We start from the raw sequence: 14,157 nt of genomic DNA on the forward strand, positions 1-14,157 counted from the left end.
GACCTTGCTGTACTGGGGATCATGCTTAAAACACATTAGCTTTTGAAGGGGAGGTGATACATATTGTTTGAGTCAGAACTTATAGTCATGGAAAAGCAAAGTTCCAGATAATTCCATTTACTGATATGGTATAGTGATTTGGCTGCACTTAAAACAATGGAAATTAGCAAAATGATCTGCCAAAAAGGTCTATTTGCAAGAACAGATTTGCCATAAATCTTATCTCCTTTTGCAATTTAATATTCAATAAAGACATTATATGAAAAATAAAAAAAGAATTTGTATTAAGTCACTTTCAAGTCAAAATAGCTGGGGATGTAGCTCAGTGGCAGAGTGCTTGTCTCACACTAAAAAAAATAAAAATCGATTTAATGAAACAAGAGTTTATTAAGGGTATCAAGAGCCTACAAAGATTTAGGGAAATCTAAAGTAAAAAGACAGTAGTTTCTACAGAGATTAAAGCAGCACAGGGACAAAACTGAATTTGACCTGATTAATTGATATTTCCTGGTGCTTTTATAGATTCAATATTATGAGATTTCTTTGAACTTTGCAAACTTTTTTTTTTTTTTTGCACTTGGATACTGATCTTTGTGACTGTTGGAAATCCTCAGTTTTGATTTGGTTTGGATGCATTTGGATTTTAAAGTTGCTGATTTAAATATTGTTGTTATTGAAGAATGCCTGCAAAACACCTCTAGTCCCAATTGTTAGATCATTTTTGAATGCATACACAGTGCATGCAATAATATTCAGTTTCGTTTTGTTTATTGATTAGGTGTCATTTTAGGCCAAAAGAGCATGAAAACAAAGAGAAAAAATATATAAACTGAAAAGCTTAAAAAGAAAACCTATTAGATGAATGTGTAAAAACATTATTTGTATTTAGTAAATGGTCCTTAATTTCATGGAATTTACTTTAGAATTGAAAAGTTATAATCTGGGTTAGTTTAGAATTAGAATCAAAGTGATTCTATTTATCCAATCTAGATAAACGTTTAAAGGTCTCAGAGAAAGAAAATGATGTATTATTTTGAAAAACACAAATAAGAAGAAATAGAAAATTTCACATTTCACTGTTTGAAGTAATGTCTTACAAAGGAAAATCAAAAAACTAATTGGTCATAAAAAATCTAATAAAGAGACATGAGAAGAAAACGTCTGGGTCAAAAATTAGGGAGAATTGCTGACAAGGTAAAAGGAATAAGAAAATCACAGGATACCGCCACCATTTAATAGGACATGTTACTCAAGAAATAATGACATTCTACTCCCTTGTTTGAAGAAATCATTGTCTGACACACCGTATTCAATGGCTTAGTATTTAAGTCTCTTGACAATTTTTGTGCTCATGTGAATGTAGTTCCAGGTTTTTCATATGCTAGTTAATTAAAACATAATTGGCATAGAGCAAAACCAGTACCCCAGGAACTCAGGAAGGTACAAAAATCTTTCTAGATTGTTATTTATCTACTTATTTACTTATTTATTTTTATAGTACTGGGAATTGAACTAGAGGCACTCTACCACTGAGCTACACCCCAGTCCCTTTTTAAATTTTTATTTTTAATTTGAGACAGGGTCTCCCTAAATTGCCTAGTCTGATATTGAACTTATGATCCTCCTGCCTTAGCCTCAAGAATAGCTGGGATTACAGACATGTACCACCACATCCCACTTAGGTTGATGTTTGTTAACTTCATTACTTCTGCAAAACATCTAAACATTCCATGTCATATATATGAGTTAATGGATGTAACTAAGAGTCCAAGGTAATAGGAAATATGCTGGAACAAATCTGCTGGAAGGGGAAGAAGACTGCACTAATTTTCTAATCTAACAATAAAGGGATTCAAAAAAGATGACTTTCCACATTGAACAAATACTCTAAATTTCTATTAAATATTATAATTTTGCCATATCCATGTCAGTCAGTAATTGGTACTGTAATATTCTTTGATGTTAACATCACTGAGATACTGATTATCTATAAGGAAAGCATGCCAAGATCTGTGTATTTGATGTTTCTGTTTTCCACAGGTCATACCTGGATAGAGTCTGTAACTTGAAAGGCATCCTGTTGACTTCAGAGAATTTTAAGTTGAGTGAGACAGTCACTGCTGTCTCCCCAAAACAACCCAACATTCTCACATAGTGAATTTATAATATAAAGGGATTTGTCCATGCACTTAAGCAAAATGTTTTTCCATTTATTTCAAATACTATGCATGAAGAAAATTGTTGTAGGTGTAATCTTCTCTACTTATTTTTTTATAAATGTTAAGAGCATAGTTCCTCTAAAATCTGGCATATAAAAGAAAGTTTTGATTGCCAACAACACATTACTGACATACAAAAGGGTCACATAATGCAAACTACATAAGCTATAGCTGCTGTTCACTCAGATAGGCAATTTGGGAAATATTAGATTTCTCTTTTAGACAATTATTCCAGCAATATACAAGTGATTATCATAAGGATCACTTTAAAAGAGTATAAAATTAGACATTGGGTAGAACTTTAGAATTATAAAGTTTAAGGGAAAAAATTAAAAAGGAAACAAAAATGAAGAGAATATAAGAAAAGAAAGTCAGCCATCTCTGGTTTCTTTGAGTCATCCTCTCCTACTTGGACTAAACCTTTTTATTAATTAATTAGTAAGTATTCTCAAGTACTCCTTGATAACTAAAGCTTCCATTATGCCTTACTCACCTTTCAAACCATTGTTCTCTTCCTTTTATTGTTACCATACATCTTGAAAAAGTTGTTCCCTCTCACTTTATTTCCTTCTTCCCTCGCTCCCCACAAATCTATGTACACTGCTCTTCTCAAACTGTTGCCATGAGAACCATGGATAATCTCTGCTCTGCCAAATTTAGTAGACATACTTTTCAACATTTATCTTGCTCAACCTCTCTGTGACTTCTGGAAACACTAACTGCTTACTCTGTTTTGAAATTCTGTCCTCCCTTGCTTTCTGGGGTGCTGACTCCTGACTTTCAGACTTTTCTGCCACTACTTGCCAGTAGTACTGTCCCCATCTATCCAGTGGTGCTGTATTTCAATATTCCTCCAGGCACAAGTTTTCTTTTTCTAACATTCAGGTTGAGTAATTTCATTCATTTCCATGACTCTGGCCATCACCAGTATGCTGACATGTACATCTCCAACAGAGTTCCTGACATTCTGACACGGCCATTTTGATTAAGCCTTGAGAACAAACCTTTTCATTTTGACTCTTATAATACTCAAAACTGACAGTCTCATCCTATAGCTGAATTTTGTTCCATAAAATGAAGTATGATTTATTTTTGAATTCTCCAGTAAGTCTTCCAGAGAAAAATAGTTTATAGAAAGCTTTAATGCAACTTTTACAAACAATGATCCTCCAATTCCTACTATGAAGTTAGCAAAATCTGACAAAACTAGACCAATTCAAGTTGAATGTGAAGTACAAACATACCCTGACTATAAGTAGAATCGCAAAATCCCAATATTAGCAATTTAAATTCAGCATTATGTTAAATGTATGGTTTGTTCAGTAATGCTACAAGAAAAAAACATGACCATGTAAATAAATGCCTAGTAGTCATTTGATAAGATTCAAAATTTTCTCCCAAGCTCAGACTTGGAAATCAAACAGAGCAGATCTAGAGTTAAAGGTTATTCACTCCTATAGTTGCTTTGTTTCCATTGAACAGGTCAATTAACTTAATCTGGGTCCTTATTTCACTACAAAATGGATTAAAATTATCTTAAATCTCTGGTTTAAAATAACATGCCATCTTTTCCTTGTCAAACATTTTTCATTTTTGGAATTATAAATTTAACATTTGCTTTTCACACCAGACTGAAGCCACCTTAAAGACATACATTGTTATTCATGTGTAACAACATTTGTAGAGTGCATGGCCAGTTACAAAATTTGTGAGACCCAGTGCAAAGTGAAAATGTTAAAAAATAATTAAGAATTTCAACACAGTGACAGCAGAGTAGTAAACAAAAGAGGGGTCCTTCAAAGCACAAGACCCTGCAGAACTACATAGAGCCCATGTCCCTAACATTGTCTTTGCATGAGCATGCCTGTGTACATGCATGTGTGTATTTGAAACAAGTTTAATATTTGGTTGGAAAATTAAATCACAGGAATTTCAGAAAATATCTAGGGTTAGTACACTATATAGAACTCAGATTCCAGCCTATAAAGAGTAGTCATATTAAGTTGGACAAAGATAGTACAGTTAATAGGAAAATATTTTCAGGTTAAAAGTAATTGACCATTTTGACTGCAGATTGTAGAATATTAAAAAGAAATTGGTTAACTTACAACAATTTTCTCTTTAGGTTGACATCATTTCATTTCAATATTTTTCTATTATAAGAATATTATCTTCCCTTTTAAAATTTAATGATAATAATTCATAAAATTTATATTTGTCTCCTTTTTGGCTTTTTTGCACAATTCATTGGTTCTATGAGCAAGCATAATAATAACTGCTCCATTTCTTTAATCATAAATCATTAGCAATTTAGCAATTTAAAAAAAAAACCTTTATCCTTTCCCATCTGTGAGATAAATAATTGTTTTCAGTTAATCAAAATTACAATAGCTAACTTAAGGCTTTGGGAATTTTTACAAATGATATTGATTTTGTGATAGAATTCTCTATAATTTGATGTAGTTAGAAGGTGCATCTATTAACATAATCATAAAAATCCCAAATGCTTTCAGAATATTCTCTTCAAAAGGCAGTGTCCAGTGAGAAATTTACATCTCTCCTGGAACTCTAAATATTTTCCCCCAAAGTTTGCTTATGCAAAGGCCCTTATTCTGCCAGCCTTTATGGTGATTGCAAAAAGGAAGACAGATTTCCTCCTGTGCAAGTTGTTGATGGATGCTCTTGTATTCTGTCCCTGAAATGTTTGAAAACAGAAGAAGGGGGGAAAAAGAGCAAGCCATGAGTCATTACATGCCTCCATGCTTCTGTCAGAGATTTAAATAACTAATTAGTAACCCAGGCATGCTTTGTTATAGAATTTATCTTCAACAATCACTTCAGCTTCATCTCTCCCTACTCCCTACTCCTCATTTAGTTCCAAAAAAAAAAAAAAAAAAAATAGAAATAGTTGGCTTTTCCCATTCTGTTCTGTCTCCTGGTCTCATTTGTTTCCCTTGTCTCTTCCACTTTTCTTCTAGTTCCTTTCTGCCTTCACTATACATTCTCTATTTTTGTCCTAATTCTGCTAGGTAAACTGTCACATTTACTTAAGGAAGTCTCTGATTCCACCCCTGTGAAGCCAAATGAGAAAATGTTCTACCTCACAGGAAGTTTTGCATATTTGGGGCAATATATGTAAAATGCTTAGCACAATATTGCCACAGAGCAATTTTCATGCCATCATTCTCTCTCATGTTGTCAATTAGCAATACTGAATGCCAACCATGTGCTTACACACTGCTTTAAATGGAAGCAAGCTTCCCTGGGCACAGGGAAGAAAAGGCCTATATGACTGCAGCATAATGAGGTTGAAATGGGTAACAGAGAGTGTGGTAGGATCCCATCACACAGGGCCTTGAGGACCTGGTATACAGTGGGAAGTGGTCAGAGGGTGAGAAGTGCAATCAGGTATCATGCCTCTCTGAGAAGGGGTTTTGGGAGAGAGGGAAAGCTGGAAGATTCCCTGGACAGCCTTTGTAGTCATCTGGCAGGGTTTATTTTGGAGGTGGCACTGACAGGACTTGCCAATAAATTGGTTGTGGGAAAAAAAAGATAAGAGGAATCAAAAGATCCAAGTTTCAGGCTTGAGTCAGTTGTCTAACTCTCTAATTCATTGCTGTTTTCTTTATCTCCCTCCTTATTCTTTGTCTCTTTTCCTTGCTACACTATTACAGAAGCTCTTTACCAAATCCAAGTTCATTCCTGCTCAAGTGTCAATTTAGAAGTCACAACTCCAGAAACCTCTCCTGAGTTCCCCACATGTCGTCATCACCCTCCCAGCATCAATTTCTATTTACTTGTACTGTTTGCAAGGTCTTCCTTCTAACACAAGGATTCTCAACATGAACTTTGGAGCCAGAATGTAGCAGGGTTTTGTTTTTGTTTGTTTGTTTGTTTTGTTTTGTTTTTTTGTCTTAATTCTCTCTAAGTAAACTGGCATATCACTTAAAGAAGTGTCTGATTCACATATGTGAAGTGCAAATAAGAAAATATCCTACCTCATAGAAAGGTTTGCATGGGACAATATATGTAAAATGCTTAACACAATATTTGGCACAGAGCAAATGCTAAATAAACAATAACCTTTATCCCTATCATTACTGGTTTACATAACCCACCTTCATTTAAGCAGGATTTCTGCAAAATAGTAGCAGAAACAAAACTAAAGCAGGAAATACTTAGGTAATTCAGGTCTAAGAAGAAATTAACTCCTCAGTGACACACAATCAAAATGGATAGTTGGAATTATTAGCCATCCATGTCAGATACACTTGTGGAAGTTATAGTAATTTTCCATGTCCTCCACTTTAGTTGAGTTCTGATTATCTAAAGGTAGCACTTACCTACCCGATTAGGTGGGGCCGCAGAATTGTTTTTCCTTAAGGTCCCACCTGAGTATGTACATGTACAAAAGAGAGAGAAAGAAACTGATTAGAGAGATTGGAGAGGCAGAGGGCGTGATCCTCTTAATCATTCTTCACTTCCTTTTTTTATAAGATGACTTGGCAACGTTTGTCACATCCGCGGCAGAAGCGGCGACGCCTCCTCTGTGGCGTCCGCTTGCAATTGCCCAGCTTTCGCCCTGCACATTTGTGGTTTTCGGGGACACATTAGCAACCAATGGTTTTAGCTCTCGGTGGCCCAAGAGTTGCCAAAGCGGCTAAGAGTCATCTGAAAAGTCTTTTACCCTGAATCGCTCTGAATCAGAAGGCCACCTGATTTCTCCTGCGGTACTTGGCAAATTTGCACCTCCCTCTCGTCCTGGTCCAGCTGCATGGGAAGTGCTAAGGAAGAACACGGGCGCCCAACAGTGAGGAGATGGTAAAGGCGTCCAGAGGATAAACTTAAAGATTGATCCTACAGACCAAGCCGAAAGAAGAAACTGAAAGTACACTGCCGGCTGATCCTACGGAAGTTATGGAAAAGGCAAAGCACAGAGCCAGGCTGTGATGTGTGCCGCCCCTCCTGGGATGGATGAAACAACAGGCGCGCCGCGGGTGAAAGAAACCAGCTGCAGAGACTGGCCTATCCAGCGCGGACTTGTGTCAACTCCGCGGAAGACCATAGTCCTGGGAGTGATTATGGGTGAGAGCGTGCTCCTGCTGCAGTTGCGGTCATCATGACTACGCCCACCTCCCGCAGACAATGTTCCATGGTAAGCGCTCTTCTCCGGGGCGCACAAGTTCGCGCGCCAAGCGCGCCTGGGGACTCCCGGACGCGCTGCGATTCTCCCCACCCCCCAGAGCCAAGGCACGTCCGGGAATAGCCCGGCTTGCACTTTGAACCTGCAGAGAACACTGCCTCTCCCGTGGTCAGCCGCTACCCACTCCTGAGTACAATGGTCCGTAGTCTTTTGCATCTGGGTTTGCTGTCCCTAGCGAGCTGTGAAAAGCAGTCCCGAGGCTTACCTTCTGTCCCGAGACTAAGGGCTGCAACCCCCGCGCCGCTCAGCAGGGGCAACCTACAGCCAGATCTCAGAGGTAGTCAGTGACTTCCAACGAAAGTCTGTCTGTCCCTAGCCAGCATAGCCCTGGGCGAACACTGAGCCAAACTAGCCCTACCCGTGCTCCAGGCAGCGCGAAGTTACTTACAGGCAGCCTGGGTTCAGCGAGTGAGTAGCTGGGTTCTTGCAGCTCCGAACTTCCTAGAGAACTGAAAGCGAAGCTCCCTGGGGACGCGCTTTTAAGCCCTAAGGGACAGGTCTCAGTAAAACCCCGTTTTTCCCCCTCAGTGGGGCTGGGAGTTTCCATCTGGGGCTGTACCCTGCGCTGTTTGCTGGGAACTCATGTCCTGCAATTTGCATTGAAAATAGCCAGACGTTGCTTTGTCCTATATGCTCGATCCTTGATGGAGGCAGGATTAAATAGATTTCCTTCTAAATTCTAAACCCCTGATGATATCTGCTAGATTTTATTTCCGCGGAAAAAGGACTTAAAACGGAGAAGGACAGAATTAACGTGGGTTGGATCCCATTTGGCAGCCATGTGGCTAATGTAAAGGGCTAACATAAATAAATTAAAAATACTGGAATTAAACAGAGGAGAAAGATATGTGAGGGGAGAGGATCTACTTAGGGAAATTGGCATGTTTTACTATAAGCACTTCATTAAGCTAGAAGACCTGTGGGAGAAGGTGGAAGAATAGGGAGCCAGCTAGAAAGCTCTTCCTTTTGATGCTCTGTGTACTTCCGTGACTATTCTGTTAGATCAAGATTCATTTCCCATCTCATAGATATTAAAACACCTAGAATTGACATAACTAGGGGAAATAGCTCAGTAACAAAAAAAGGGGGGGGGGGAGGAGCATGAGATAATATCAAAGACAATTATGGATCTGTTAGAAAAGTGCTCCAGAAGTTTAAATGTAGAATTAGAAATGGAGCTGTATCTGTGTTTTCTATGCAATGCCCTTGGTTTCACCTGCAATTACTTCTTTCTGGTTCTCTCCTGATTCTAATCCTTGAATTACCTCTTATCAAAAGCAGAGACATAAAAAGACAAAAGAAACTCAGGGTGTATACTTTTAGTAAGGAAACTTTATTTTTGGATGTACATCTATATTAATGCATCATAAACTACTAATAGCAAACAAAATATTAAAATTCTAAACTTCTAATGTGTTATAATGTAATTATATATTGAGTGGTTTTCTACATCTTGGTTCCAAGTGATTTTATGAGAAGTTCAAACTCCAAGACTGTACATAGGAATACCGTTTACATCTCTTTCTTTGCTCTTTCTTTTGAGAGGTGAAGTAGATAAGCCCAGTGTGGTGATGCCCACCTGTGATTCCAGCCATTTGAAAGGCTGAAGCAGGAGGACTGCATGTTCAAGGCCATCCTAAGCAACTTAAGGAGACCCTGTCTCAAAATTAAAAAATAAAAATAAAAAGGACTGGAGATGTAGCTCAATGGTAAAGCAATCCTGGGTTCAAACCTCAGTACCAAGAAAAAAAATAATAAGAAACCCCCCAAGATATGTTAGAATGAGGAGGAGAACCAGAAAGAAGTAATTGCATTAGAACCAAGGGCATTGCAAAGAAAACATGAAAACAGCTCAGTTTCTAAGTAGATGATGACTCACTATGTGATCCTCAACTATGCAATTGGATTTGGGTGAATTCTTCATATTTGAGGACCGAAAAAAAATGGAATAGTAATAAAAGCATAAAACCAAAATGATTAGAATAGGTACAAAGAAAATTTATAAATTGCACCATATCAGTGTTTAAATAACTTAAAAATAGAAAAGATTATTTTGTAGGACCAACTCAGATGTCTAATCATATTTATGTGTTGAGATCTTTTTTCCTCCTAGTCTCACTCACATTACCTACTCAAATAAAAGCAAATATTTAGTGTTTTTTTGAAATAAGGGTATATGATACAGTTTCTGAGCTTGGCCAGAAATTACCTTGGTGAAGTTTTTGCAGAAAAGGAAATGAGTTCTTTTGCCTTCCTCTTAAACCCATGTATACATTTTTATAGGAAGTGGGGTGCCACAGTAGCTAAAAGCTGAGTTTCTAGATTCCTTAACCTGAACAAAACAGATTTGAATCTTGGCTCTTCCTAGGCACATTCTATATTGGAAAAACGTTCTATGGGCCCTAGATTCTACACCTGTAAAATGTAAATGATTTCTTTTTCTGGGAGGGTTGGACCAAGAATTGAACTCAGAGGCTCTAGACCATTGAGCCATATCCCAGCCCTATTTTGTATTTTATTCAGAGACAGGATCTCACTGAGTTGCTTAGCATCTTGCTTTTGCTGAGGCTGGCTTTGAACTTGTGATCCTCCTGCCTCAGCCTCCCCAGCTTCTGAATTACAGGCCTGTGCCACTGCACCCAGAAAAATGTAAATAATTTCTAAGTACTTCATGAAATGATTTTGGAATTATATTCCCAGTGAAAAGAGGTTTGTGTAATAGGCATTCAATAAACACTATTGTTCTTGAATTCTGATAAAAGACTGGATTTGGAGGGCTGTAGAAACAATTTATTTATCTTCACTTTGACCCCATAACTTGAGCAGCTAAGAATTGAATGTATTATTTGGCTTAAATTAAAAACCAACAAGAATTCTTAAACCGCTATCATTCTGTTTAACCAAATTCCCTACTGAAAACAAATTCTCCAATTTCAGTCCCTTCAGGAGATTTAAAGACAATTCCACAAGCCCATACTTGCCTTGCATTGTTCCTTAGGGTTTGTCTTTTCTGTAATCAAATGAAAAGTTCAGGGGGAGGGGGAAGGGCAGAGGCCTATATAGTATGAAACAAATGCAAACAAAATAAAATAAAGCTGAGTCTCTTTCCCATTGTGACACTGTTCAAAGTCCCCTCAAGCCAAACAATCTTCATATATTACTTAAGTATGTAGTATGGAAGAAATGATTTCCGTTGTAAAACAAACCAGATCTTGAGAGAGCTGAGAATCATTGAGATGTGGGTCTCAGGCCTGGGATAGTTTTGCAGAATTGTCCTGAAAGCAATTTTAAACCTGAAGAGTTTCTCTATTTGCATGGCCAGGTAAGACAGAATGAAGGGGCTTAAGAGCTGAAAAAGATTTAAGAGATCATTTAGTCTAATGTTTTCATTTAAAAATCAGGTAGATGAAGCCATTCACTCAGTAACACAACCCACTATCCTATGAGGACAGAAGTCCCAGGTCTCTGTGTTTCCAAAGCCTCATGCTTTATATTGTCCTAGTGTGTGGGGCTAGCTTTTCCACAACAACTATAGTAACAGAAGACTCTTTACAGGCAAGATAAATTATGTTTTAGCATTGAGAAATTAGTTGTAGCATCCCAAAGACTGAACTTTCCATCCAACCATCATTGGAAAGAATTGATAAAATGCCATCCAATGAAATAGTAGGTTGATATGAGTTTTGGGAGTAGTTATAACTGAAAATTGGGGTGAAGAAGATGGTGCTTATGGAAAATAAAACACCTCATTTTTAATATATAAAATATTGGCCTCTGAAATAACATTTAAGTATAATGATAAACATATCTCCTTTTCACTCTAGCATTTAATTATTTTACTATAGTCTCCTTAAAGTTCATTCTAAATTATGTGCCTTATAATTTTTCCTTCTTTGTCTATTTCTCCAAAAGTATAACTTTAGGATACCTGGAAATGAAAAGAGAAATTAAAAGTATGTTTCTCTACAAACTGTACATATCCAATACCAGGTCAGATTAATTGCCAGTAATTAATGAGCAATTAATTACTGTTTAAAGATCTTCAGGAGGAAGAAATGATAGAAGAAGAGAAAGGTGGAACTGAATATTATCACATGGAAGCAGTTTTTATGCAGAAGGCCACTGAAATTACATGTTATCAAAATATTAGGGCTTTTTTTGATCAAATTCTGTTAAGACAGTAAACTTAGGTGAATGTCCAAACTTGACACCTACTACCTCTGTGCTACTTGCAGGAATATATATAAATACTCCTAACAGTCCCTAGCACCAGCAACCAGCATCTGGTAGATATTTGATTAAAAGTAACTAGGATCATAATCACTTGTCTCCTAAATGTATTCTTAGTTACAGTGCATACAGGTAGTTAGTATTAGATCTATGAACAGATTTTGTGTCTCACTCTTGCATTATATTTCTTTATATTTCTTTATGTCACATGAAGATAAGACGTATGATTTACGCGTGTTCCTTAACTTTTGCCTAGTCTACTTTCTGTATTTGTAAAAATATCAGTCACTAAAAGCATAATTTATTAGGGAGAGTTACTGATTTTTTAAGACAGATGATAGCATAATACAGTTATTGGAAATTTTATGATATCCTTAACAGTTTTTAGGCAGTTGTCACAATATTAGTTCGTTGAGTGGAAGGAAGGTTAATTGAACTCTTAATTAAGGAAGGTACACATGTGGAAATGCCTTGCACTGAACAAGCACAATTAAAGTTCTTTTGTGAAACTCTCAAAAACTCAACATAACTCAGAGTTCATGGAACAATGCAAACAAGACACTATGGCAGGCTGGTGAAGAAATAGATCAAATTTAATGTTTCTGGGAATCACTGAATTTCCAGTTTGTGTATTTTTACAGCCCCAAATCACACCATTAAAAATTTCATTTCTTTTTATTGTATAGCTGCTTCTAATGGGGAAGACTTATCTAAAACAGACAGACATAATGAATTCACAAGGTGTGAATTTATTTTTTGGGTTTTCTAACATGGCAAGAATTTGAGAAAAGATGTGTTTGAATAAAATGTGGATCTCTGAGTCCATAAATTCAGAAAATAATGAAAAGAAGAAAAGGGAGTATCAAAATACAAGTGTAATTCTGTAAGAATTGGGGGCAGGGAAACCCTTTAAGTTCCATCACTATAAAGAAAGAACAGGATCACAGTGTAGTGTTGTGGAGATGAACCTCCCACAGTGCTGCCCTCCAGGGAGAAGTCAATGAATATTCCTTTAAGTGTACCATGTTCAAGTTTTCACATAAACAATCACATGCCATACATCATAAAATTTCAATAATGTGTAACTTTTTAAAACGGTAGCATACCTCTTTGCCTGCAGATACCTTCTCTTACAAGGATGTTCAACATAAATCCACATTTACTAAGTCATCATTACCCCTAAAGTGTCTTTCAGAAGTGTTCTTTGATCTCATCACACTGTTCTACACTTCCTAACAGAAATTTCTATGTTAACAAAGTGAATGAAGCCCGGTGTGGTGGCGCACGCCTGTAATCCCAATGGTTTGGAGGCTGAGGCTGGAGGATCTCAAGTTCAAAGCTAGTCTCAGCCAAAGTGAGGCACTAAGCAACTCAGAGAAACCCTGCCTCCAAATAAAACACAAAATAGGGCTGGCGATGTGTCTTGGTGATTGAGTGCCCCTGAGTTCAATGCATGCTACAAAAAAAAAAAAAAAAAAAAGAATGAAACCTAAATTTCAAAATGTAGTTCTAGTTTGGTTGCTATATAATTTCAGTGTATAGAGTTCTTCCCCCATTATTCAGGAACTGAGATACATATTTAAAATTTTTTATTAAAAATAAGTGGTCAAGCCCATTGTAAAACCACAATCAAATATAACATGACATAACATTTAGCTCATTCTTATTTACTGTTGAATTTAGTTTCTTTTAGGTATATCTTTGGAATTCCTCCCTTGATCCTTGCTCTGTTACCAGTAACTTCATCTGATTGTGATATTAAAGGTAAAGAAGGTAAAGAATTTGAGCATGTTCTAATGATCAGCTTCAATGAATTGGTATGTGCTTTTTTTGTTTTTCTTACATTTTTGCTCATTGGGAAAATATCATATATATTTTTGGCATGCCATTTTATAATCAAGTATCCATCTATATTTATGGACAAAAGTGAAATAACTACTAAAATAAAATGTAATGTACCAATAACTATATATTTTATTAGTTCCATCATTATATTTTAATGTCCTTTAAAAATAAATCTTTCCTAGACCATAAGACTCTCACTATCCGTTTCAGTCTTGTTTCCCTTTATGACCAAATTTCTCATAAGCATAATTCATTATTACTACCTGCATTTCCCCATCTCACCTTTATGGTGTTAGTCTTTGTAGACACATTACATAAGGAGAGGTTGAATAACAGAGGACAACATCTAAAAGTCAAGGTGTAAAAAAGTGTGTAGTTATTTTATCAGAATATGTATACATGCATATTTATGCATATATACTTTGTACATATGTATTATATATAATATCCTGAAAGTTAATTTTTATTTTCTTTAAACACTGTTTTTAATTAATCGATTTTATATTTTAGAACAGATTTTGATTTATGGAATAAAAATTATTATTTATGAACAAAAATTAGAGAATTTCCATGTACTTCTCCCTCTGCACAGTTTTCCTTATTATTATCACTTTGCATTAGTGTGGTACATTTGTTAAAATTGAGGAATTATTATTAATA

General features: G+C 36.3%; 1 protein-coding gene and 1 long non-coding RNA gene across 2 annotated transcripts in view; one reads left to right on the forward strand and one right to left on the reverse strand.

Annotated features, from left to right (window-relative positions):
* The window catches only part of LOC114103770 (uncharacterized), a 30,740-nt gene extending 22,877 nt beyond the window's left edge, over nucleotides 1-7,863 (reverse strand). Inside the window, exons 1-2 of the long non-coding RNA XR_003584730.2 lie at nucleotides 7,811-7,863; nucleotides 6,567-6,610 (exon numbers count right to left, since the gene is read on the reverse strand). This is a non-coding gene — a long non-coding RNA (uncharacterized lncRNA). The remainder of the gene's footprint in view (nucleotides 1-6,566; nucleotides 6,611-7,810) is intronic.
* Il7 (interleukin 7) overlaps nucleotides 6,786-14,157 on the forward strand; it is a 66,467-nt gene continuing 59,095 nt past the window's right edge. The window contains exons 1-2 of the mRNA XM_027949566.2: nucleotides 6,786-7,374; nucleotides 13,336-13,469. Coding sequence (XP_027805367.2) covers nucleotides 7,365-7,374; nucleotides 13,336-13,469 — 144 coding nt within the window. The 5' untranslated portion in view covers nucleotides 6,786-7,364. The remainder of the gene's footprint in view (nucleotides 7,375-13,335; nucleotides 13,470-14,157) is intronic.

The sequence above is a fragment of the Marmota flaviventris genome, chromosome 15 (genome assembly GCF_047511675.1).
Source record: "Marmota flaviventris isolate mMarFla1 chromosome 15, mMarFla1.hap1, whole genome shotgun sequence".
Classification (NCBI taxonomy): Eukaryota; Metazoa; Chordata; class Mammalia; order Rodentia; family Sciuridae; genus Marmota; species Marmota flaviventris.